Source organism: Bufo gargarizans, chromosome 1, assembly GCF_014858855.1.
Source record: "Bufo gargarizans isolate SCDJY-AF-19 chromosome 1, ASM1485885v1, whole genome shotgun sequence".
Lineage (NCBI taxonomy): Eukaryota > Metazoa > Chordata > Amphibia > Anura > Bufonidae > Bufo > Bufo gargarizans.
The window spans coordinates 599435127-599454799 of record NC_058080.1 but is presented as its reverse complement, the minus strand read 5'-3'; the positions used below and the strand labels follow the sequence as shown (position 1 = coordinate 599454799).

Here is a 19673-nt window from a genome sequence, read left to right as displayed (position 1 = left end):
CTTCTCTTCTTTCTTTCTTCGCTGTGCAGGAGGAAAAGGACCTGTGGTGACGTCACTGCGCTCATCACATGGTCCGTCACATGATCCATCACCATGGTAATGGATCATGTGATGAGCGCAGTGATGTCATCAAAGGTCCTTTCCCCAGGTCCTTAAGAAAGAAGAGAAGCCGTGCTGCACGAAGTGGATTAAGGCGAGTTAAATTTTATTATATTTTTTTAACTCACCTTAATCCACTTGTTCGCGCAGCACAGCTTCTCTTCTTTCTTGAGGACCTGGGTAAAGGACCTTTGATGACATCACTGCGCTCATGACATGATCCATTACCATGGCGATGGATCATGTGATGAGCGCAGTGACATCACCACAGGTCCTTTTCCTCCTGCACAGCAAAGAAGAAAGAAGAGAAGCCGGGCTGCGCAAACAAGTGGATTAGGTTAATTTTATTGAGAACACAACTCCCTGTGTCTCTGATGAGATCTTTCCCAAGCAATCCCTAAATGTGGCCCCATCACATCAGTAGAGCTGATTATGCCCACAAAGCCAACATACAATAGACATATGGTGAATGTCAGTTAAGAACTTAACTTTTTGGGAGGTATCACTGTCTTAAGAGCAGATAAATTCAAATAGAGAAAATTAAAAAAAATTCTATAAACTTTGGATTTTTTTAAAAATAATGATATAACATATCAACTTAAAGGATAACTGTCACACTTAGACCCTAATTTCAATTTTCATATATGTAGTTACTAATAACATGATATTCCAGAATCAGTTACTATTATGCCTCATTCACACAGTCAGTGTTCGGTCAGTGATTTCCATCAGTGATTTTGAGCCAAAACCAGGTGCGGCTCTAAACACAGAACAGGTGCAGATCTTTCCCTTATGCCTCATGTCTGTGGAGGCTCCAATCCTGATTTTGGCTCCCAATCACTGATGGAAATCACTGACTGAAAACTGACGTGTGAATGAGGCTTTAGACTGACTTACCCCATATTTAATAAGATTCAGCCCTTAGCAACCAGTCTGCATAAAATTGCAATCTCTCTATTCAGTTAAGATGGCCGCCACTGCCCTCCCCGAGGCTAATCCCGCCTGCCCTCACTAGCCAGTAACAATAGCCCCCCCAAGTGTCAGTAACCAGAGCCCTCCCCCTAAAGGGTTAATCTCCTGCAGCACAAAGGGGTCCTCTTACCACACGTTGCTCCCATTTATACACTGAGCAGACGGCAGATCTCCCTTCCCTGGTCTGCGCTGCTTCGGCTCTGCATTGTCCAGCTCTGCTGAGTGAGGGAGCGTCTGCCAAGTGCAGGGACAGGGAGAAGGGCACACAGCCCAGGCACTGTTATCAGCTGCTGGGGAGGACCTGGCTTTAATCATTTACTTACAGTCCCTGGCTGTCAGGAATGTGACCCTGCACGCTGCCTGCTTCTGCGTCCTTCAACACATAGACGGACCATGCCTAGCAACACTATTTTAAGCAGAGGTAAAAGCAGGCAGTACAAGGAACAAAACTGTGGAATTAAGGGGTAATTGAGTAAACAGTGAAAAGTTTAAATAGGGCCACCAAGGAGATATTAATCACCACAATCCAATACTCCAAAAAAAAAAAATATATAATATGACAGTTATACTTTTAAATTACCACTAACATGAAGTACAATGTCATGAAGAAAAAAAAAAAAAAAAAAAAAAATATCTCATAATGGCTTGGATAAGTAAAACCTTTCCAAAGTTATTGCCACATAAAGTGACCATGTCAGATTAAAAAAATGGGGCTTCAGCATTTGGCCCAAACTGGTCCATTTAAAAAAATATAAATCAATGGTGCCTAACACACAATTTTTATTTTTTTTATTTTTTTATCTGTGTGCCACTCCACTAAGTTTGCCACACATCCTATTTTATTTTTGCAGGTGAGAATCCACCTTCTACTGATGGGAGCAAGATAAATGGGGCATGGACATACAGTATAAGCCATCTGCGGATTGAAAATCGCTTTGGCCATGTGTTCAAGCCCAAAAGGTGCCATCATATTTGTCGCTGCACTTATGTTCAGCAGGTTAGTATCTGTAGGGCTCATGCACACGACCATAACCTGTTTTGCAGTCTGCAAATTGCGGATCCACAAAACACGGATACCGGCCGGGTGCATTTCAAATTTTGCGGGACGGAATGCCCGGCCCATAATAGAACTGTCATATCCTTGTCTGTAATGTGGACAAGACTAGGACATGTTCTTTATTTTTCTGGGTGCCACGGGTGTGCTGTCCGCATTTTGAGGCCCTATTAAAGCGAATGGATCCACAAAAAAATGCAAATGCGGACGAAAAATATGTTTGTGGGCATGAGCCTTAAAGGGAACCTGTCACCTCCAAAAACCATCTGAAGCTGCCAGCAGTACCTGAGAGTGCCGAGCAGTGCGTCTCTGACGATGGTTTTGTTCCTGAATGCAGATGCGGCAAAAGCTCCGAAAACCTTCCTTTATCCCCCGCGGGGTCAGTCACAGCGAAGGGGCAGGGAAGGTTACCTAGACTTGAAGCAAAGAGGCCGCTGCCTCCGTGACTTCAAGCATGACTAGAGAAGCGCGCCGGCAGGGGATAAAGGAACGTTTTCTGAGCTTTTGCCGCATCGGCCTTCAGGAAGAAAATTATCGTCGGAAACACACTGCTGGCGACTCTCAGGTACTGCTGGCAGCTTCAGATGGTTATTGGAGGGGACAGGTTCCCTTTAAAGCGCTTCTGTCACCCCACTAAACTTTTTTTGGGGGGGTATTTATAATCCCTATCCTGCGATATAGCTATACATTATGTTATTAATCATTTTCGTTCTGTAGATATGTCAAAAAACATACTTTTATAATATGCTAATTACCTGTCTACCAGCAAGTAGGGCGTCTACTTGCTGGTAGCAGCCGCAAAAAAACGCCCCTTCCTCTTGTTGATTGACAGGGCCAGTGAGCGCTCTCCTCCTCCCGGCTGGCCCTGTTTGCATTTCAAAAATCGCGCACCTGTCTTGATTCGGCGCAGGCGCTCTGAGAGAAGGAGGCTCGCCTCCTCAGCACTCCCTTAGTGCGCCTGCGCCGATGACGTCACTGAAAGAGAAGACATCATCGGCGCAGACGCACTGAGGGAGTGCTGAGGAGGCGAGCCTCCTTCTCTCAGAGCGCCTGTGCCGAATCAAGTGTGTTTCCGAGTTTTGCCCTAATGCATTCTGAATAGAAAAGGATCCGCTCAGAATGCATCAGTTTGCCTCCGATCAGTCTCCATTCCACTCTGGAGGCGGACACCAAAATGCTGCCTGCAGCGTTTTGCTGTCCGCCTGACGAAGCGGAGACAAACGGATCCGTCCTGGCACACAATGTAAGTCAACGGGGACAGATCCGTTTTCTCTGGCACAATAGGAAACTGATCCGTTCTGAGACACCATGTAAGTCAATGGGGACGGATCCGTTTTCGGTGACACAATAGAAAACGTATCCGTCCCCCATTGACTTTCAATGTTGTTCAAGAGGGATCCGTCATGAGGACATAATACAACCGGATCCGTTCATGACGGATGCATGCAGTTGTGTTATTGTAAGGGAAGCATTTTTGCAGATCCATGATGGATCCGCAAAAACGCTAGTGTGAAAGTAGCCTAAGTGACCGGTATGTAGACGCTTAGTGACACAATGCAGCCACGGGGGGAAAGCAGGGGACATCTCCGCAGTATATAATCATGCAATCCTCTCCGGTCCTGTGGACCAGGACTCGGACCATCACTTCCAGGCATCTACCCAAATTCTGCAGCAGGACACATACCTCTCCTTTTCCTCCCCATGCACCATTGTACACACCATCGTTCTCCTCCTTCAGGCCCAGCTCTTTCAGCCATGCATACTGGGGCTGGTTAATTAACAGAGTAGACATTGCGGAGATCTGTCTACAGCAGGAAGAGAAGATTTTCCTCTTGAGAACAAAATGTCTGGCTAGTGGGAAGGCTAAGAGCAGCATGGTGAAGTCAGGCAGTGGGCTGAAGCTGGGGAGTGAGAGCTGTAATAAGAGGAACCACCTCCAGCTATGAGGGCCTGCGATTGGTGAGACGCAGACACAGCCCCCGCACGCTCGGTCCTCCCAGCACACTCAGCTCTGCACTGCACACAGGGCTGCCACCTGCCACAGCTCTGCTTCACATGCACAGCAATAACAAGCAGGTTGTGCTCCCTAGGTTTTTTGTTGTTGTACAGGAGGTGGAAACGTGCTGGTAGAGTGCATTTCTTCGGTACAAGGGATTATCCAACCCGTATAATGGCCCCCTAATGCCCAGGCCCCTCATACTGCTCATTAGTGTTGAGTGAACTTATGTTTCAAGTTCGGCGTCCAAAGTTCGGGTTAGGCTACTTTCACACCTGCGTTAGGTGCACAGACGGATCCGCACCTATAAATGCAAACGCTGGTATCCATTCAGAACGGATCCGTCTGCATTATTGAGTCCCCAAAAAAATCTAAGTCTACGTCAAACAGATCGGTCCTGACTTACGTTGAAAGTCAATGGGGGACGGATCCGTTTACAATTGCACCATATTTGTGTCAAAGTAAACGGATCCGTCCCCATTGACTTACATTGTAAGTCAGGACGGATCCGTTTGGCTCTGCAGCGTTTAGGTGTCGCCTCCAGAGTGGAATGGAGGCGGAACGGAGCCAAACTGATGCATTCTGAGCGGATCCTTAACCATTTAGAATGCAATGGGGCGAAACTGATCCGTTTTGGGCCGCTTGTGAGAGCCTTGACACGGATCTCACAGGCGGACCCAGAAACGGCAGTGTGAAAGTAGCCTTATCTAAGAACTCTGTTATGGATTCCACTACCACAGACAATAACTTATGGTCCGTGGTAGCGGAATCCATAACTGAATTCTTAGATAGGGCCACTTTCATACTAGCGTTAATATTTTCTGGTATTGAGATCCGTCATAGAGTCTCAAAACCGGAAAAAAACACTTCCGTTTTGTCCCCATTCATTGTCAATGGGGACAAACCTGAACGGAATGCTCCAAAATGCTCTCCGTTCAGTTTGGTTGCGTTCTCATACCGGAGAGCATGCTGCGGTTTGCTTTCCATCCTGGGATTCGGAGCAAGACCCACAATGCAAGTCAATGGGGACGGATCCGTTTTCTCTGATACAATAGAAAACGGATCCGTCCCGCATTGACTTTCAATGGAGTTCATGGCGGATCCGTCTTGGCTTTCTTAAAGATAATACAACCGGATCCGTTCATAACGGATGCAGATGGTTGTATTATCAGCGTTTTTGCTGAACGCTGCCGGATCCAGAAAAAACACTACTGTGAAAGTAGCCTAACCCGAACTTGTATGCCAAACTTGAAACACAAGTTCGCTCATCCCTACTGGTCATACTTACCACGCTCCCTGGCACCCGCTGCATCTCACTTCGATCAATAGTGGGTCAAGGCGGGGACCACCTTCCCTAGCATCGCAGCTGGCGCTCCGGGGAGATGCAGCGGCGGCCGTGCGGGCATCAGAAGCGATGCCGGGGAGTGGGGTAAGTATGACCAGTATGAGGGCCCCAGGCATTAGGGGGGACATTATAGGGGTTGAATAACCCCTTTAAGGCTTGTAGTTTGGTCCACAATCCTCGGCTCTGCAGAATACGGATGCCTTCCCTGTGCATTCTGCACTTTTTCCCTCCCATCGATAGAAATGGCTATTCCCGTCTGCATTGTGGAACAGAACAGGACGCGTTCTATAATTTGCAGAACAGACATACGGATGAGCACGGCACACAGATGACCAATAGAAATTAATGGGTCCATGTGCTGTCCGTAAAAAAGAGTGGATCAAACGCGGATGCAATATATGGTCTACGTTTTCAGGTAGTGGCTGTGAAGCAGTAGTGCTGGGTTTCTTGTGACTTGCGCGAGAGTCTCATTCACTTCTTTGGGATCACCGCTACTCCGCGATCCTGGCTGTGACAGCTGTTACGCGACTGTTAGGCGGTTTTGCCATTTAGCCGTACCCATATTCACACAGTTTTTGCTCAGTGATTGTGAATAGACTTGAGCAAATTAACTTTTGGATCATAGATCCGAAGTCAATGCGTTCAAATATCGATTTTAATGCTGGTTTTGGCTTCTGAAACTGCAGCAGGTAACCCGACTGTGTGGCTGTACCCTTAGGCCCCTTTCACACGGGCGAGTATTCTGCACCGGTGCAATGCGTGAGGTAAACGCATTGCACCCGCACTGAATCTTGACCCATTCATTTCAATGGGGCTGTGCACATGAGCAATGTTTTTCACGCATCACGTTGAAAATCGCAGCATGTTCTATATTCAGCGTTTTTTATGCAACGCAGGCCCCATAGAAATTAATGGGGCTGTGTGAAAATCGCATCCACGAGCAAGTGCGGATGCGGTGCGATTTTCACACATGGTTGCTAAGGAGACGAGGGTTGTATGACCCGGGACCCCATTTACTTTATTTTCCATTATCACATGGTTATAATGGAATATAATAGCATTCTTTAATACAGAATGCGAAGTATAATGTCCATTAAGGGTTAAAAAATAATAAAAACATAACTCACCTCATCCTCTTGATCGCGCAACCAGGATCCTCTTCTTTGTTCTTCTTGAAGGACCTGCAAAAGGTGACGTCAGCACAGGTCCTGCTGAATGAAGATAGAAGGTCCTTTTGCAGGTCCTTCAAGAAGAACAAAGAAGAGGATCCTGGTTGCGCGATCAAGAGGATGAGGTGAGTTATGTTTTTATTATTTTTTAACCCTTAATGGACATTATACTTCGCATTCTGTATTAAAGAATGCTATTATATTCCATTATAACCATGTGATAATGGAACATAAAGTAAATAGAGGATGAGGTGAGTTATGTTTTTATTATTTTATTTATAATTTTTTCTACAGAACACCAAACCCAAACTTCAGTGAAGAAGTCCGGGTTCGGGTCTGGGTACCGCATTCATTTTTTTCTCACGCGCGTGTAAAACGCATTGCACTCGCGCGGAAAAAACTGAACAACGGGATGCAATCGCAGTAAAAAGTGACTGAAATTGCGTGCTTACTCGCACGATTTTCCTTGAACGCACCTGCATCACATCCTGCCCTCTCCCACAACCGTACTTTTGCTCTGCATCTGATCCACATTTTTTGCAGATTGGATGTGGACCCATTCATTTCAATGGAGCTGCAAAAAATGCGGACGGCACACCTGTATGTTCCGCAGTCCCACAAGATAGAACACGTCCCAAAGGGTCTGCAAAAAAAAGCGGATGCAACACAGACCGGCTGTTTGTACACCGCATCACAGATGCAGACCTATTCACTTGAATGGGTCCACAATCCAGAAGGTGTGGTGTGGATCGGAGGCACAGAAGCACTATGGAGCGCTTCCGTAGGGTTTCTGTCCGTGCCTCCACACCGCAAAAAAATAGAACTTGTTCTATTTTTTTGCGGTGCGGACAGATTACAGACCCATCCAAGTTGAATGCGTCTGCATCCATCCACGTATTAGGCCTTACTCAGACGGCCGTATTGTTTTGCAGTCCGCAAATTGCATATCCGCAAAACACAGATACCGGCCGCGTGCGCTACGCATTTTGCGGACCGCCCATGGCCGGCACTATGATAAAAATGGCGATTTCAGACAAGAATAGGACTTACTCTATCTTTGTGTCGGTGCCGCAGAACTGAACTACATAGTGTGCTGTCCACATCTTTTGAGGCCCCATTGAAATAAATAGGTTCCGCAATTTTGTGAGACGGATGCAGAACCTGTTGTACGGTCATCTGAATGAGCCCCTACTCTGTGGATGTTCCACATGAAAACCCATGCTCAATACACACCATTAGCGTGTCCCCTCAGGGTGCCAGAAACACAACAGATTATGTTGCCGAAATTTTCTGTGTCTGAAAATCTGTTTCATTCACCCGAATGGGGCTTACAGAAATCTATGTGCCGGCCGCCAAATCAAGCCCATTCAAACAGATTTTCCACGTTGCCCAGCTGTGGGCGTATTGCGGTCCGCAGCCCAGAGGGTGAGATCTGGGGCAAATCCAGGTCAAAATCCTCATGTAAGATATGTAGATTCTGGTGAAGATTTGGCGAAGTCTGAATAAACTAGACCGCTGCATGCACCCGCAGCCTCATCCATAGCATGCGTTTTCCCAAAAGAGTATAAAAAATAAAACATGTGGATTGTTGTTTTTCCAATAATCTCAGGCTTTTAGGGAACAATATACGTTGTCTGCTGCCTGGGGTTAGGTGGGAGCTAAGACTAGAACGTTATCAAAAAGGCGCAATGGTCCAGGTTTTATGCAAAATGTGAATAGGACTTGTGCCATGTGATTATGAGCGTATGAACACTGTCGCATGAAAACCGCACCATGTCTCCAGCGTCAGGAGTAGTGCGGCTCCTGCGGCCTGTCACACATCTTCTATCTAGGCGGCCGCACCGTGCAGTCACGTGACGTTGCCGCCACGCCCCCTCCGGCAGGCGCTGCCGCGTACACCAGTCATCTCCGCTTCCTGGCAGCCAGCGGCGAGCGCCGGAAGGCAGCGGATAAAGGGCCCGGCCGCCGAGTGCAGGCATCTGCTGCACAGTGAGTACATGTAGGTGCAGGCCTAGGCTCACACAGCAGTCACCGCACTGTGTGACCTCCTGCTGTACTGCACACAACTACAGGCAGGTATCAGGTTGTTTGCTGGTTTTCACATACCTCCCATCCCAGCTTTTGGAAAAAGACAAAGAGGAACAATGTGTCCCGTCATAGGCGTGCGCAGCCTATTGCATTATGGGTGTGCACCCTAGGCTACTTTCACACTTGCGGCAGTGTGATCCGGCGGGCAGTTCCGTCGTCGGATCTGGCCACCGGATCCGCCGATCTGCTGCTGCCTGAAAGCATTTGTGAGAGGGATCCGGATGCGGATCCGTCTCACAAATGCATTGCAAGGACGGATCCGTCTCTCCGCTTGTCATGCGGACCGACGGATCCATCTTGTAAATTTTTTAGCATTTTTACCGATCTGCGCATGCCGGAACGACGGATCCGGCATTCCGGTATTCTGAATGCCGGATCCGGCGCTAATACATTCCTATGGGGAAAAAAATGCCGGATCCGGCGTTCAGGGATGTCTTCAGTTTTTTTTGTCCGGAGAAAAAACCGTAGCATGCTACGGTTTTCTCTTTTGCCTGATCAGTCAAAACGACTGAACTGAAGACATCCTGATGCAAACTGAACGGATTACTCTCCATTCAGAATGCATGGGGATATGCCTGATCAGTTCTTTTCCGGTATAGAGCCCCTGTGACGGAACTCTATGCCGGAAAAGAAAAACGCTAGTGTGAAAGTACCCTTAAGCGCAAACACACACACCGTGCGTGTATGTATATATATCTATATAGCCTTTATGCCTCATTAGCCCCATCATCAGCCCTTATGCCTCTCATTAGCCCCCAGCAGCCTCATTTTTTATAAAATAAAAAAACACGTCGCTGCTCCTGGACGCCGACGCACCTCACCGCCCGCGATTTTCTTCCTCCTGATGTGCGCTCTGAACTGGCGCTCACAGTGTGGCGTCACAAAGCGTCTCATGCTGTGCACAGCTGAGGACCAAGAAGCGGTAAGTACAAGAGCGTTCACCGCTTCCTGGTCCTCCGGTACTAATGAGCGCTTCCACACCCCGTGCACACGCTTAGGTGTACTGTAAAAAAAAATTCATACTAGGCTACGCCTTTGACTCCGCCCAAAATAACAATACACGCCTTAAGGCCACCCACATTAAATTATTCCACCTTTGTGCCAGCACACAGTGGTAAGGCCCACATGGTGCCCTCTCACAGTAATTATACCCAGATATGTGCCCAAGAAAGACTGAATTAGTGGGTGACCTCACTTAAGACTTGGGGTACTTTCACACTTGCGTTTTTCTTTTCTGGAGTTGAGTTCCGTCCTCGGGGCTCAATACCAGAAAAAATCTGATCAGTTTTATCCTAATGCATTCTGAATGGAGAGCATTCCGTTCAGGATGCATCAGTTCAGTCCCTCTTAGGTTTTGTGGCCGGAGAAAATACCGAAGCATGCTGCAGTTTTCTCTCCTGTCAAAAATCCTGAACACTTGCCGGAATGCCGGATCCGGCATTAATTTCCACTGAAATCCAGCCCCAAGTGTTTAGGCAAAACGGCATGCGCAGACCTTTAAATCTGTGAAAAAAAAAAAATACTGGATCTGTTTTTCTGGATAACACCGGAGAGATGGATCTGGTATTTCAATGCATTTGTCAGACGGATCCATCTGACAAATGCCATCTGTTTGCGCCCGAATTGACGGATCTGGCAGGCAGTACCGGCGACGGAACTGCCTGCCGGAATCCTCTGCTATAAGTGTGAAAGTACCCTTAACTTTTAATACATCATTAAAATAATATACCCAAGAGGAAATCACTGTGGTGAATAAATACAGTATATTAGTGCCAGGGGACATAGAGAGGGGGCGGGGAAGGGAAAACTGGGTCTCTTCCTCTTAGTAAGCCATCCTCTGCTCTGGGGATCAACAAGCTCAGACAGGGCGATCCCACTGCGTGTCTCCTTCCTCCTAATGTAACCCTTGATATCCCTATGCCGCCGCACCAATTGACTGCCCAGCTTCATCGGGGAAAAGGAGCAAATGGAGGAACTGACACCTGGCACAATAAAAGGAAACACAAAGATATAGCTACATAAAGGAATTACGCAGGTATATGATCTCCTGCCCAGGCATAGACATGTACTTATGCACAAAAGATCAAGCCGTATATAGCTATGTCCCAGTACCACTCTGGGCTTGCTCCTTTTCCCCGACGAAGGCATAGGGATATCAAGGGTTACACGCAGTGGGATCGCCCTGTCTGAGCTTGTTGATTCCCAGCGTAGAGAATCATTAGAGGAGGGCTTACTAAGAGGAAGAGACCCAGTTCCCCCACCTCTATGTCCCCTGGCACTAAAATAACAATACTGTATTTATTCACCACTGAGTGATTTGTGATAAGTGTGTTACACCCTGGCGGGCGGCCTTCTGCTTCCTCCTGGGTATATTATTTTAATGATGTATTAAAAGTTAAGTCTTAATTGAGGTCACCCACTAATTCAGTCTTTCTTGTATTTATAAATAGGTACCCATTTATTGGTTATTAAGAGTGACCATTATCTCCCCATAGTTATTTAAATATACACTCACCTAAAGAATTATTAGGAACACCATACTAATAGGGTGTTGGACCCCCTTTTGCCTTCAGAACTGCCTTAATTCTACGTGGCATTGATTCAACAAAGTGCTGATAGCATTCTTTAGAAATGTTGGCCCATATTGATAGGATAGCATCTTGCAGTTGATGGAGATTTGAGGGATGCACATTCAGGGCACGAAGCTCCCGTTCCACCACATCCCAAAGATGCTCTATTGGGTTGAGATCTAGTGACTGTGGGGGCCATTTTAGTACAGTGAACTCATTGTCATGTTCAAGAAACCAATTAAAATGATTTGAGCTTTGTGACATGGTGCATTATCCTGCTGGAAGTAGCCATCAGAGGATGGGTACATGGTGGTCATGAAGGGATGGACATGGTCAGAAACAATGCTCAGGTAGCCCATGGCCTTTAAACGATGGCCAATTGGCACTAAGGGGCCTAAAGGAGCCCAGAAAACATCCACCACACCATTACACCACCCCAACCAGCCTGCACAGTGGTAACAAGGCATGATAGATACATGTTCTCATTCTGTTTACGCCAAATTCAGATTCTACCATTTGGATGTCTCAACAGAAATCGAGACTCATCAGACCAGGCAACATTTTTCCAGTCTTCAACAGTCCAATTTTGGTGAGCTTGTGCAAATTGTAGCCTCTTTTTCCTATTTGTAGTGGAGATGAGTGGTACCCGGTGGGGTCTTCTGCTGTTGTAGCCCACCTTTCTTTCCCATTCTGAAATTCAGTTTGGAGTTCAGGAGATTGTCTTGACCAGGACCACAACCCTACATGCATTGAAGAAACTGCCATGTGATTGGTTGACTAGATAATCGCATTAATGAGAAATAGAACAGGTGTTCCTAATAATTCTTTAGGTGAGTGTATATGCCAGATATGTGCCCCCCCCCCAGTAATTATACCCACATATGTGCCCCCTCACAGTGGTTACGACAGATATGTGACCCCTGACAGTAGTTAAACCCAGATATGTGCCCCTTTGCAGTAGTTATACCCAGATATGTGCCCCTGCACAGTAATTATGCCAAGATATGTACTCCCTTCACATTAGTTATTCCAGATATGTACCCCCTCACAGTAGTTATGCCCAGATATGTGCCCCTTCATAGTAATTATGCCAGATATGTGCCCCTCACAGTAGTGATGCCCAGATATGTGCCCCTCACAGTAGTGATGCCCAGATATGTGCCCCTTCATAGTAATTATGCCCAGATATGTGCCCCTCGCAGTAGTTATTCCCAGATATGTGCCCCCTCACACTAATTCAATCTTTCTTGTATTTATAATTGGGTACCCATTTATTGGTTATTGAGTGACCATTATCTCCCCATGGTTATTTAAATATATGCCAGATATGTGCCCCTTCACAGTTTGTACCCCTTCACAGTAGTTATGCCCAGATATGTGCCCCCTCACAGTAGTTATACCTATATATGTGCCCCTTCACAGTAATTATGCCAAATATGTACTCCCTTCACATTAGTTATTCCAGATATATACCCCCCTCACAGTAGTGATGCCCAGATATGTGCCCCTTCATAGTAATTATGCCCAGATAGGTGCCCCTTCATAGTAATTATGCCCAGATATGTGCCCCTCACAGTAGTTATGCCCAGATATGTGCCCCCTCACACTGCATACACCCCTTCAGAAAACAAAACCAGTAAATACTCACCTAGTTCCTCTGATGCTCTCAGCTGGCGGCGGCCCCAGCAGGATACTGTCGCACACTGCGCTGCTGTGTAGAAGGATCACACAGGCCGATTCCCGGCTCCTTCAGCAGCGCTTCCTGCTGCTGAATAGTGCAGCTGTCTCTGCGTCCTATGGACACAGCGGGGCACACCTCAGGACAGCCACTGAAATCCTGGACTGTCCTGTCAGATCTGGGAGGTATGGTTTTCTTCTTCAGAGAGAAGCCTGCAGCCATGATGGTGTCAGTGACCAGAGAAGCTGCTGGGCAGGGAAGCTCCTCAACTCTCCATCATTTGCTTGTTTACTAGGCTCCTGCAAAATGTTTTAAAAAATGATGATGTGCGAAGTATACGCTGCAGATTGTGTGTGGAAAGTGCGCAGCGTTTACAGGAACAGACGATTTCTTTAAAAAAAACAGCACATTGCTTGGCTTGGGGTGTGGATGTCAGTTTATGTTGTGGATTTCACCTTTTGTCTGGTGTGGATTTCAGCCAAGTACACTACGTGTGGCCCAGAAGCGTAACCGGGGGTCCAGAATGGGGCAGAGTGGGCTCCCAACCCAGGAACACCACCACCACACTATGACCAATGCCACATAATACTGATTTACAGTTGATGTAATCGTTCACTTTTCCCATCTTCTCCATCCAGGACTTTGGGGGAAATCTTTGGCTCCCCATTTTTCCAGCATCCACCCTACCTTTCCTGTTGATGCCCCCATTTATGTGCCTGATATTGGCCTATCTGCCCCTATTACTGCACCTGCGTCCTGGCATTGTGTTCTGGAGTCCTGTAGGCCACAGGCAACTTTAGGGTGTTGCCCTTCAGAACGTTATAGTCTCCATGTAGGTGGCGCCGATGTCTTGTGTGTTTTCCCTGCTCTACCACACGCATCAACTGTACCTGACTCCTACCACTGAAACCCTGGGAAGTCCTACTGGCCCTGGGCCACTGCCCCACCTACACACCCGCTAGCTAGGCCTCTGGCCGTGTATGGACACGTGCACTGCTCTAGCCAATGACTGGCTTCAGCAGTGACGTGTTGCCAAGTGGCACAAAACCACTGAAGCCAGTCATTTGTTGCAGCAGTAAAGGTGACCATGTACATACCTGGCCGGAAGAAAAGAAGATGGCGACTGGAAAATGGATGAGCAGGGGGCAGTGCACAGGACTAGATAGAAGGGGAGAAGGTAAGTATACATCTTTCACTAGATGATGCAGGCTAAAGGGCATAACTAAATCTAGAGCAATGGTGGCAGATTGTAGAAAATAATTGTACAGTAGTACTCGCCCGTTCGGTTCTGTTGCAGTGCACCCCTCCATTTTGTTTTCATGTGCTACATGACTGATGTCTTATGACATGACAAAGTATAGTCAAACATAAGAATTACAGAATGGGTACAAAAACCAGTAGATGATGCAGATGTAACTAGAATAAGGATGTATACAGACCCACAGGTGATACTACACTGAGTATTTGTCCAGGGGTACCCAACCCCAGTATTTGGAAGATTTAGTGAATACGGCCATCCCCAGGATGGAAAAGACCAGGAGAGCCATCTGATAGTATCCATGATTTTGTTCATATGTTGGCAGCTGATTTAGAAAAAACACGATTTTTGATGCGTTTTTTTTTAGGCGGCTTTTGTTGAGCAGTGGGTGTTCACTTCAATACACAGCTGAATTTTGTGGGCAAACACAAAAAACACATGGACAAACACGGAGATGTTTTGTTCTGCTTCCTATTCATTTCCATGGGAGATTCAGTGCAGATACTGCCCCAAGATAGGACATGCTGTTTCTTTTTCCCATTGAAATGAACGGGAGGCTTTTTTGAGGCAGAAACTCAGTGTGAACGGGCCTGCCATTTATGTGCAGAAAATCTGCAAGAAACCTGCACCAAAGCGCACACACAAGTCTGCACTATTTTGGTGCAACAAATCCACACAACAGGTCAGTTTCCACAGCTAAGAAAAGTGCACATGAGCTTTGCCTGATCTCATCCACTTTGCTGGTTCTGTATTAGGCTGCATTTTTTTTCCTGCACAGAATCTGCGAGTAACCCTTAATGTATGGGCGCTTTCATCTGTATGTATAATGTGGGCTAATGATTTCTAACTTTTTCTTTCTCTTTCAGTCGGTCAGTGCCTTCTTGTATCGTCAGTGGCTGTATTCATAAGACTACCAAGAAGAATTGCATTGAGGATGGATTCACAATGCACACATTCCCGTCTAGTCTCTCCAGGATAAAGGTTTGGCTCAGAAGTATTGAAAAGAATAACCATCAGTATTTCGGAAACATTGATGCTCTGGCCAAGAACATTTTCTGTAAAAAGAATAACAGCCCTTTTCGCATTTGCTCAGACCATTTTTTGTCAGAATGCTACGCTCCAGGACACAGTAAGCGAAGAGCTCTGAGACCGGATGCAATACCCACACGTTTCTGCGTACCACTTACCTTGACCTCTTTCCATGACTCTCCCCCTCCACAACAATCCCCTTTCATGGTGGATGCCATCACACAGACCGATCCGTATACAAATACTGAGGACAAAGGTGCGCAGTGGCCGGAATTTGAGTTCAATGTTGGAGGGCCGGCTTGGAAGATTAAGCATGACCATGGGTACCACACATCTACTGCTAGCTCCTATGTAAGTACCGAAGATAACCCTATGATTTACGGCTTACAACAGTCAACTCAGCCAAAACAACTAGGGGTCCCGAAATCTGCTCGCTGCCCAGCACTAACAGAGGGCCACACACCTCATTCATCTGTGTATTCAGATAGTTCTTGTCAAGAATCTGCTGACGAGAACTGTGTAAAGGAACGCAAATTTATTGTCTTCGAGTCATGCCTTGACGTTCTGTTTGCAAATGTTAGATGTAAAATTGAACACTGTTACTCCCCAGTTGTTCATACCCAAAAACATGTTCTGGGCTCGTACTTGTCTGTGACTGGTCAGTGCCGTAAAGGGCACCTCTTTCACGTATGGCACAGTCAGCCCACCAGAGGTGAAGCTGCTCTCGGAAATGTCTTGAGCTCGGCTGCTGTGTTATTTAGTGGATCAAATTTTTCCAAAGTACAGGACATGTGTGAGTTGTTGGGACTGCAGTTCATATCACGCAGTTTATATGACCTTTATCAGCGAAAGTATCTCTTTCCCACGGTGAACGTTCACTGGCAGCAAGACCGGTTGAGACTCAACGTAGCTTCTTTAGGTACTCAACTATGTCTTGTAGGTAACGGAAAATGCAGTACTTATGAGGACGGTTCCAAGTATGGGATCTACACTTTCCTTGATGTTGCTACCAAAAGAATTGTAGACTTTGAAACTATTCAGGGAACTAAAGAGAACTCCTCTGCAGCTTTGAAACGGAAAGCATTTGTAAAGTGCTTAAAAAGGATACTACAGAACCGGTTTGAGGTCAAATCAGTGGTCACAGACTACCAACCAAAAATAAGAAAGACTTGTGAGCAGTACTACAGAATCCATCATAAGTATGATGTTTGGCAGTACACAGAGAGCCTTGAGAAACGTCTTCAAGCTGCAAGCAAGAAGGAAAATTGTTCTGTAATAGCAGAATGGATTCCTAGCATAAAGAAACACTTGTGGTGGTGCTGCACTACTAGCAAAAGAAATGGCGAGGTGCTCCGAGAACTGTGGCAATCTCTGCTAATGCATGTGACTGATCAACATGAATGGGATCACGGTGAAATGTGCCATGCGTGTGCACACAGACCATTAACAAAACTTGAACGTCGTTGCCAACCCTGGATGAAAGAAAACTCCCAGCCATATCTTGCACTGTACGATGTGGTTATGAATCCCACAGTCCTAAAAGACCTTGATCATCTCTCTCAGTTTTTGCATGCTGGAGAACTAGAGGTTTATCACCATTTTGTATCAAAATACAGGCCCAAAAAGGTTCATTTAAAAATTGATGCATTGGAAGCTCGCCTTAAGCTCGCAGCACTGGCGCACAATGCAAATGTTCCCAGACAATGTGCAAAGGCCAAGTCTATATGGCATAGAAAAGCTGCTATTGGAACACATAGTGTGGTTTCCACACAGAAAAAAACATGCGGCTTAAAAAAACTCCAGGGGCCATCTACTAATTCACACTTATTACCCTTGATGACTGATGTCTTAAAGTTCTTTGATTGCCGCCTTACAAATGATCTTTCCTTGTGGACCTGGGTAAAGATAAAGCATTCTGGCACTTCTACAAATAAAAGTCTTGTCTATCACACAGAGTTTATTGAGTTTAAGAAATAGTAAAACTTGCAGGATGACAGGCTGAGCTGGATGGACAGATGTCTTTTTTCGGCCTTGACTATGTTACTCTGTTACTAAAAGAGTTTCGGACATAAAAATAGAAATAAGTAAAAGATGTGCGCAAGGAGACTGCCCAACCACAGATCACAATCATTGCAGACTGGGCCTGGAAAAGAGTCGCGGCCAGCTGAGAAGAGTCATGGTTATTCCTGAATTCTTGCTCTCCCCGTCCACCTGCTGATGACTGACAGTCTTCTACCTAGTTTTCTCCCTTTCTCTCTAGGAGAGAACTGCCAGTTATCAGCAGATGGGTGAGAGAGCAGGAGATTATGTATAACCATGACTCTTCTCAGGTAGATTTGACTCTTTTCCAGGCCCGGTCTGCAATGATTATGATGCTGGTTCTCAGCAACCACTTACTTTTAGCTTTAATGTCTGTCACTAATTTATGCTTCCCTCAGTGAGGTCAGCATAAAGTTGATAAAAGGTTCCCTTTAAGCCTTTTTTTCTGATCACTTGAGCATTCCTTTTATAATTTTGCACATTTTGTACATTAAGATCAGTAGTTAAAGGGGTTATCCAAGACTATAAAATGTCCCCCCATTTGCCTGACCCCTCACAATGAATATACTAACTTGGCTCCCCGCTCCACTGCTGCTTCTCCCCGTGCGCGGGTGAAAACATCTGGTGTCGGGGGGAGCAGCCAATGGCAGGTGGTGACAGGGATGAGCCTCCCTAACATCACCTGTGATGCTGGGGAATCTCGTCCCCGCCTGCCATTTGCTGCTTTCCCCCGACACGGGTGTTTTCACCTGCGCACAGGGAGAAGCAGCAGCGGCGGTGTGGGGAGCCAAGTTAGTATATTCATTGTGAGCGGCCCGGCATATGGGGGGGTCATTTTATAGTCTTGGATAACCCCTTTAAATGCCTTGTTGAGAACAAGATTGTATTGTCTGAAGAGCTGCCTCTGTCTCTGGTATTCGCTGGTAGTGTTGAGCGAACTTGTGTTGTAAGTTATGAATTGCGTTATGGTCCATGGTAGCGGAATCCATAACGGTATTCTTCGATAACCCGAACTTTGGATGCCAAACTTAGAACACAAGTTCGCTCAACACTGGGACTAGTCAAATTCCATTCTAGAATAACTAGATATGTGAAGATAATCCGTCACTAGCGAGCTCCCTATCAAACTGTTTGCATAGACACTTAGGGGAAAATGTATCTAAGCTGGTGTAAAGGAAAACTGGCTTAGTTGCTAATAGCAATCAGAGTCCACCTTTCATATTAAATGGAGGTCTGATACTCTTAATATGCAAAGTAAGCCTTTGGTCCACTTAGGCCATCACCATTGCTGTTTTTGCACCCAACAACTCATTTCTGTGTCCATCCCCTCCCTGGCTGATTCGCCAGTGCCTGCCCCGTCAATCAAGGGTGGACACTGGCGATGCCTGCCCCGTCAATCAAGGCAGCGAGGGAAGGGCTGGGTACAGAAAGGAGTGGAGCTTGGGTGCAACATGAGCAATGGTGATGCCCTCATTGCACCAAAGGCCTAATTTGCATATAACAGAACTCAGGAATGGAGCCTTGGATCAACAAAGGAAACCCAGCGTTTTAATCAGGTGAACTACAGCTATGTGTCTATGCAAGCAGCGGGATAGAGAGGTCGCTGGTGACAGACTCCATTTAAGTAAGCTAATCTTACATTCCCACACTTGAATGAAGTAGAGTATAATATAGGCAACTGATTAAAGCTATATATATGATTATTTTTATATCAGTTTTAAAATACATTACAGAACAAAATGAGCTATTAGCACTGTCTCTGACTCTATCATTGTACATATGACTGTATGGGCACATTCTTTTTATTACCTAAAGGGGTTGTCTCACTTCAGCAAATGGCATTTATCATGTAGATAGCGTTAATACAAGGCACTTACTAATGTATTGTGATTGATCATATTGTCTCCTTTGCTGGCTTGATTCATTTTTCCATCACATTATACGCTGTTCATTTCCAGGGGTTATGACCACCCTGTAATCTATCAGCTGTTGTCGTGCTTGTACACTAAGGAAAAAGCGCCATCCTCTCTGGTAGCCAGGACTGTGGGACCGCACATAGGCTAGTGCTTTTTCCTATAGTGTGCAAACACGGCCACCACTAATGGATTACAGGGTGGTTGTAGCCATGGAAATTAGCAGTGTATAATGTGATGGAAAAATGATTCCAGCCAGCAAAGGAAGCAATATGGACAATCACAATACATTAGTAAGTGCCTAGTATTAACTTTCCTACATGATAAAAGCCATTTGCTGAAGTGAGAGGAACCCTTTTAAATTCTAAAATGAAAATACTCACTACAAAAGTTCATGGATGTACTTTGTCACCATTGAAAAACAGTGCAATCTGCAGGCAGCATGTTATAGAGCAGGAAGAG

At 46.1% G+C, this 19673-nt stretch overlaps 2 protein-coding genes across 2 annotated transcripts in view; one reads left to right on the top strand and one right to left on the bottom strand.

Annotated features, from left to right (window-relative positions):
• ALDH7A1 (aldehyde dehydrogenase 7 family member A1) overlaps window positions 1-4041 on the bottom strand; it is a 66131-nt gene extending 62090 nt beyond the window's left edge. The window contains exon 1 of the mRNA XM_044275865.1: window positions 3810-4041. Within this exon, the coding sequence (XP_044131800.1) occupies window positions 3810-4001 (192 nt within the window). The 5' untranslated portion in view covers window positions 4002-4041. The remainder of the gene's footprint in view (window positions 1-3809) is intronic.
• Window positions 4042-8566: 4525 nt separating this feature from the next.
• LOC122935330 lies at window positions 8567-17500 on the top strand. The gene is made up of 3 exons (XM_044291096.1): window positions 8567-8624; window positions 11826-11882; window positions 15096-17500. Exon 3 carries the CDS (start codon window positions 15175-15177, stop codon window positions 17233-17235), a length of 2061 nt encoding a protein of 686 aa, XP_044147031.1. The 5' UTR covers window positions 8567-8624; window positions 11826-11882; window positions 15096-15174; the 3' UTR covers window positions 17236-17500.
• The last annotated feature ends 2173 nt before the right edge of the window (window positions 17501-19673 follow it).

Coding starts and splice junctions, on each gene's coding strand:
- LOC122935330 (XM_044291096.1), top strand. CDS start 15,175: ATGCACACATTCCCGTCTAGTCTCTCCAGGATAAAGGTTTGGCTCAGA.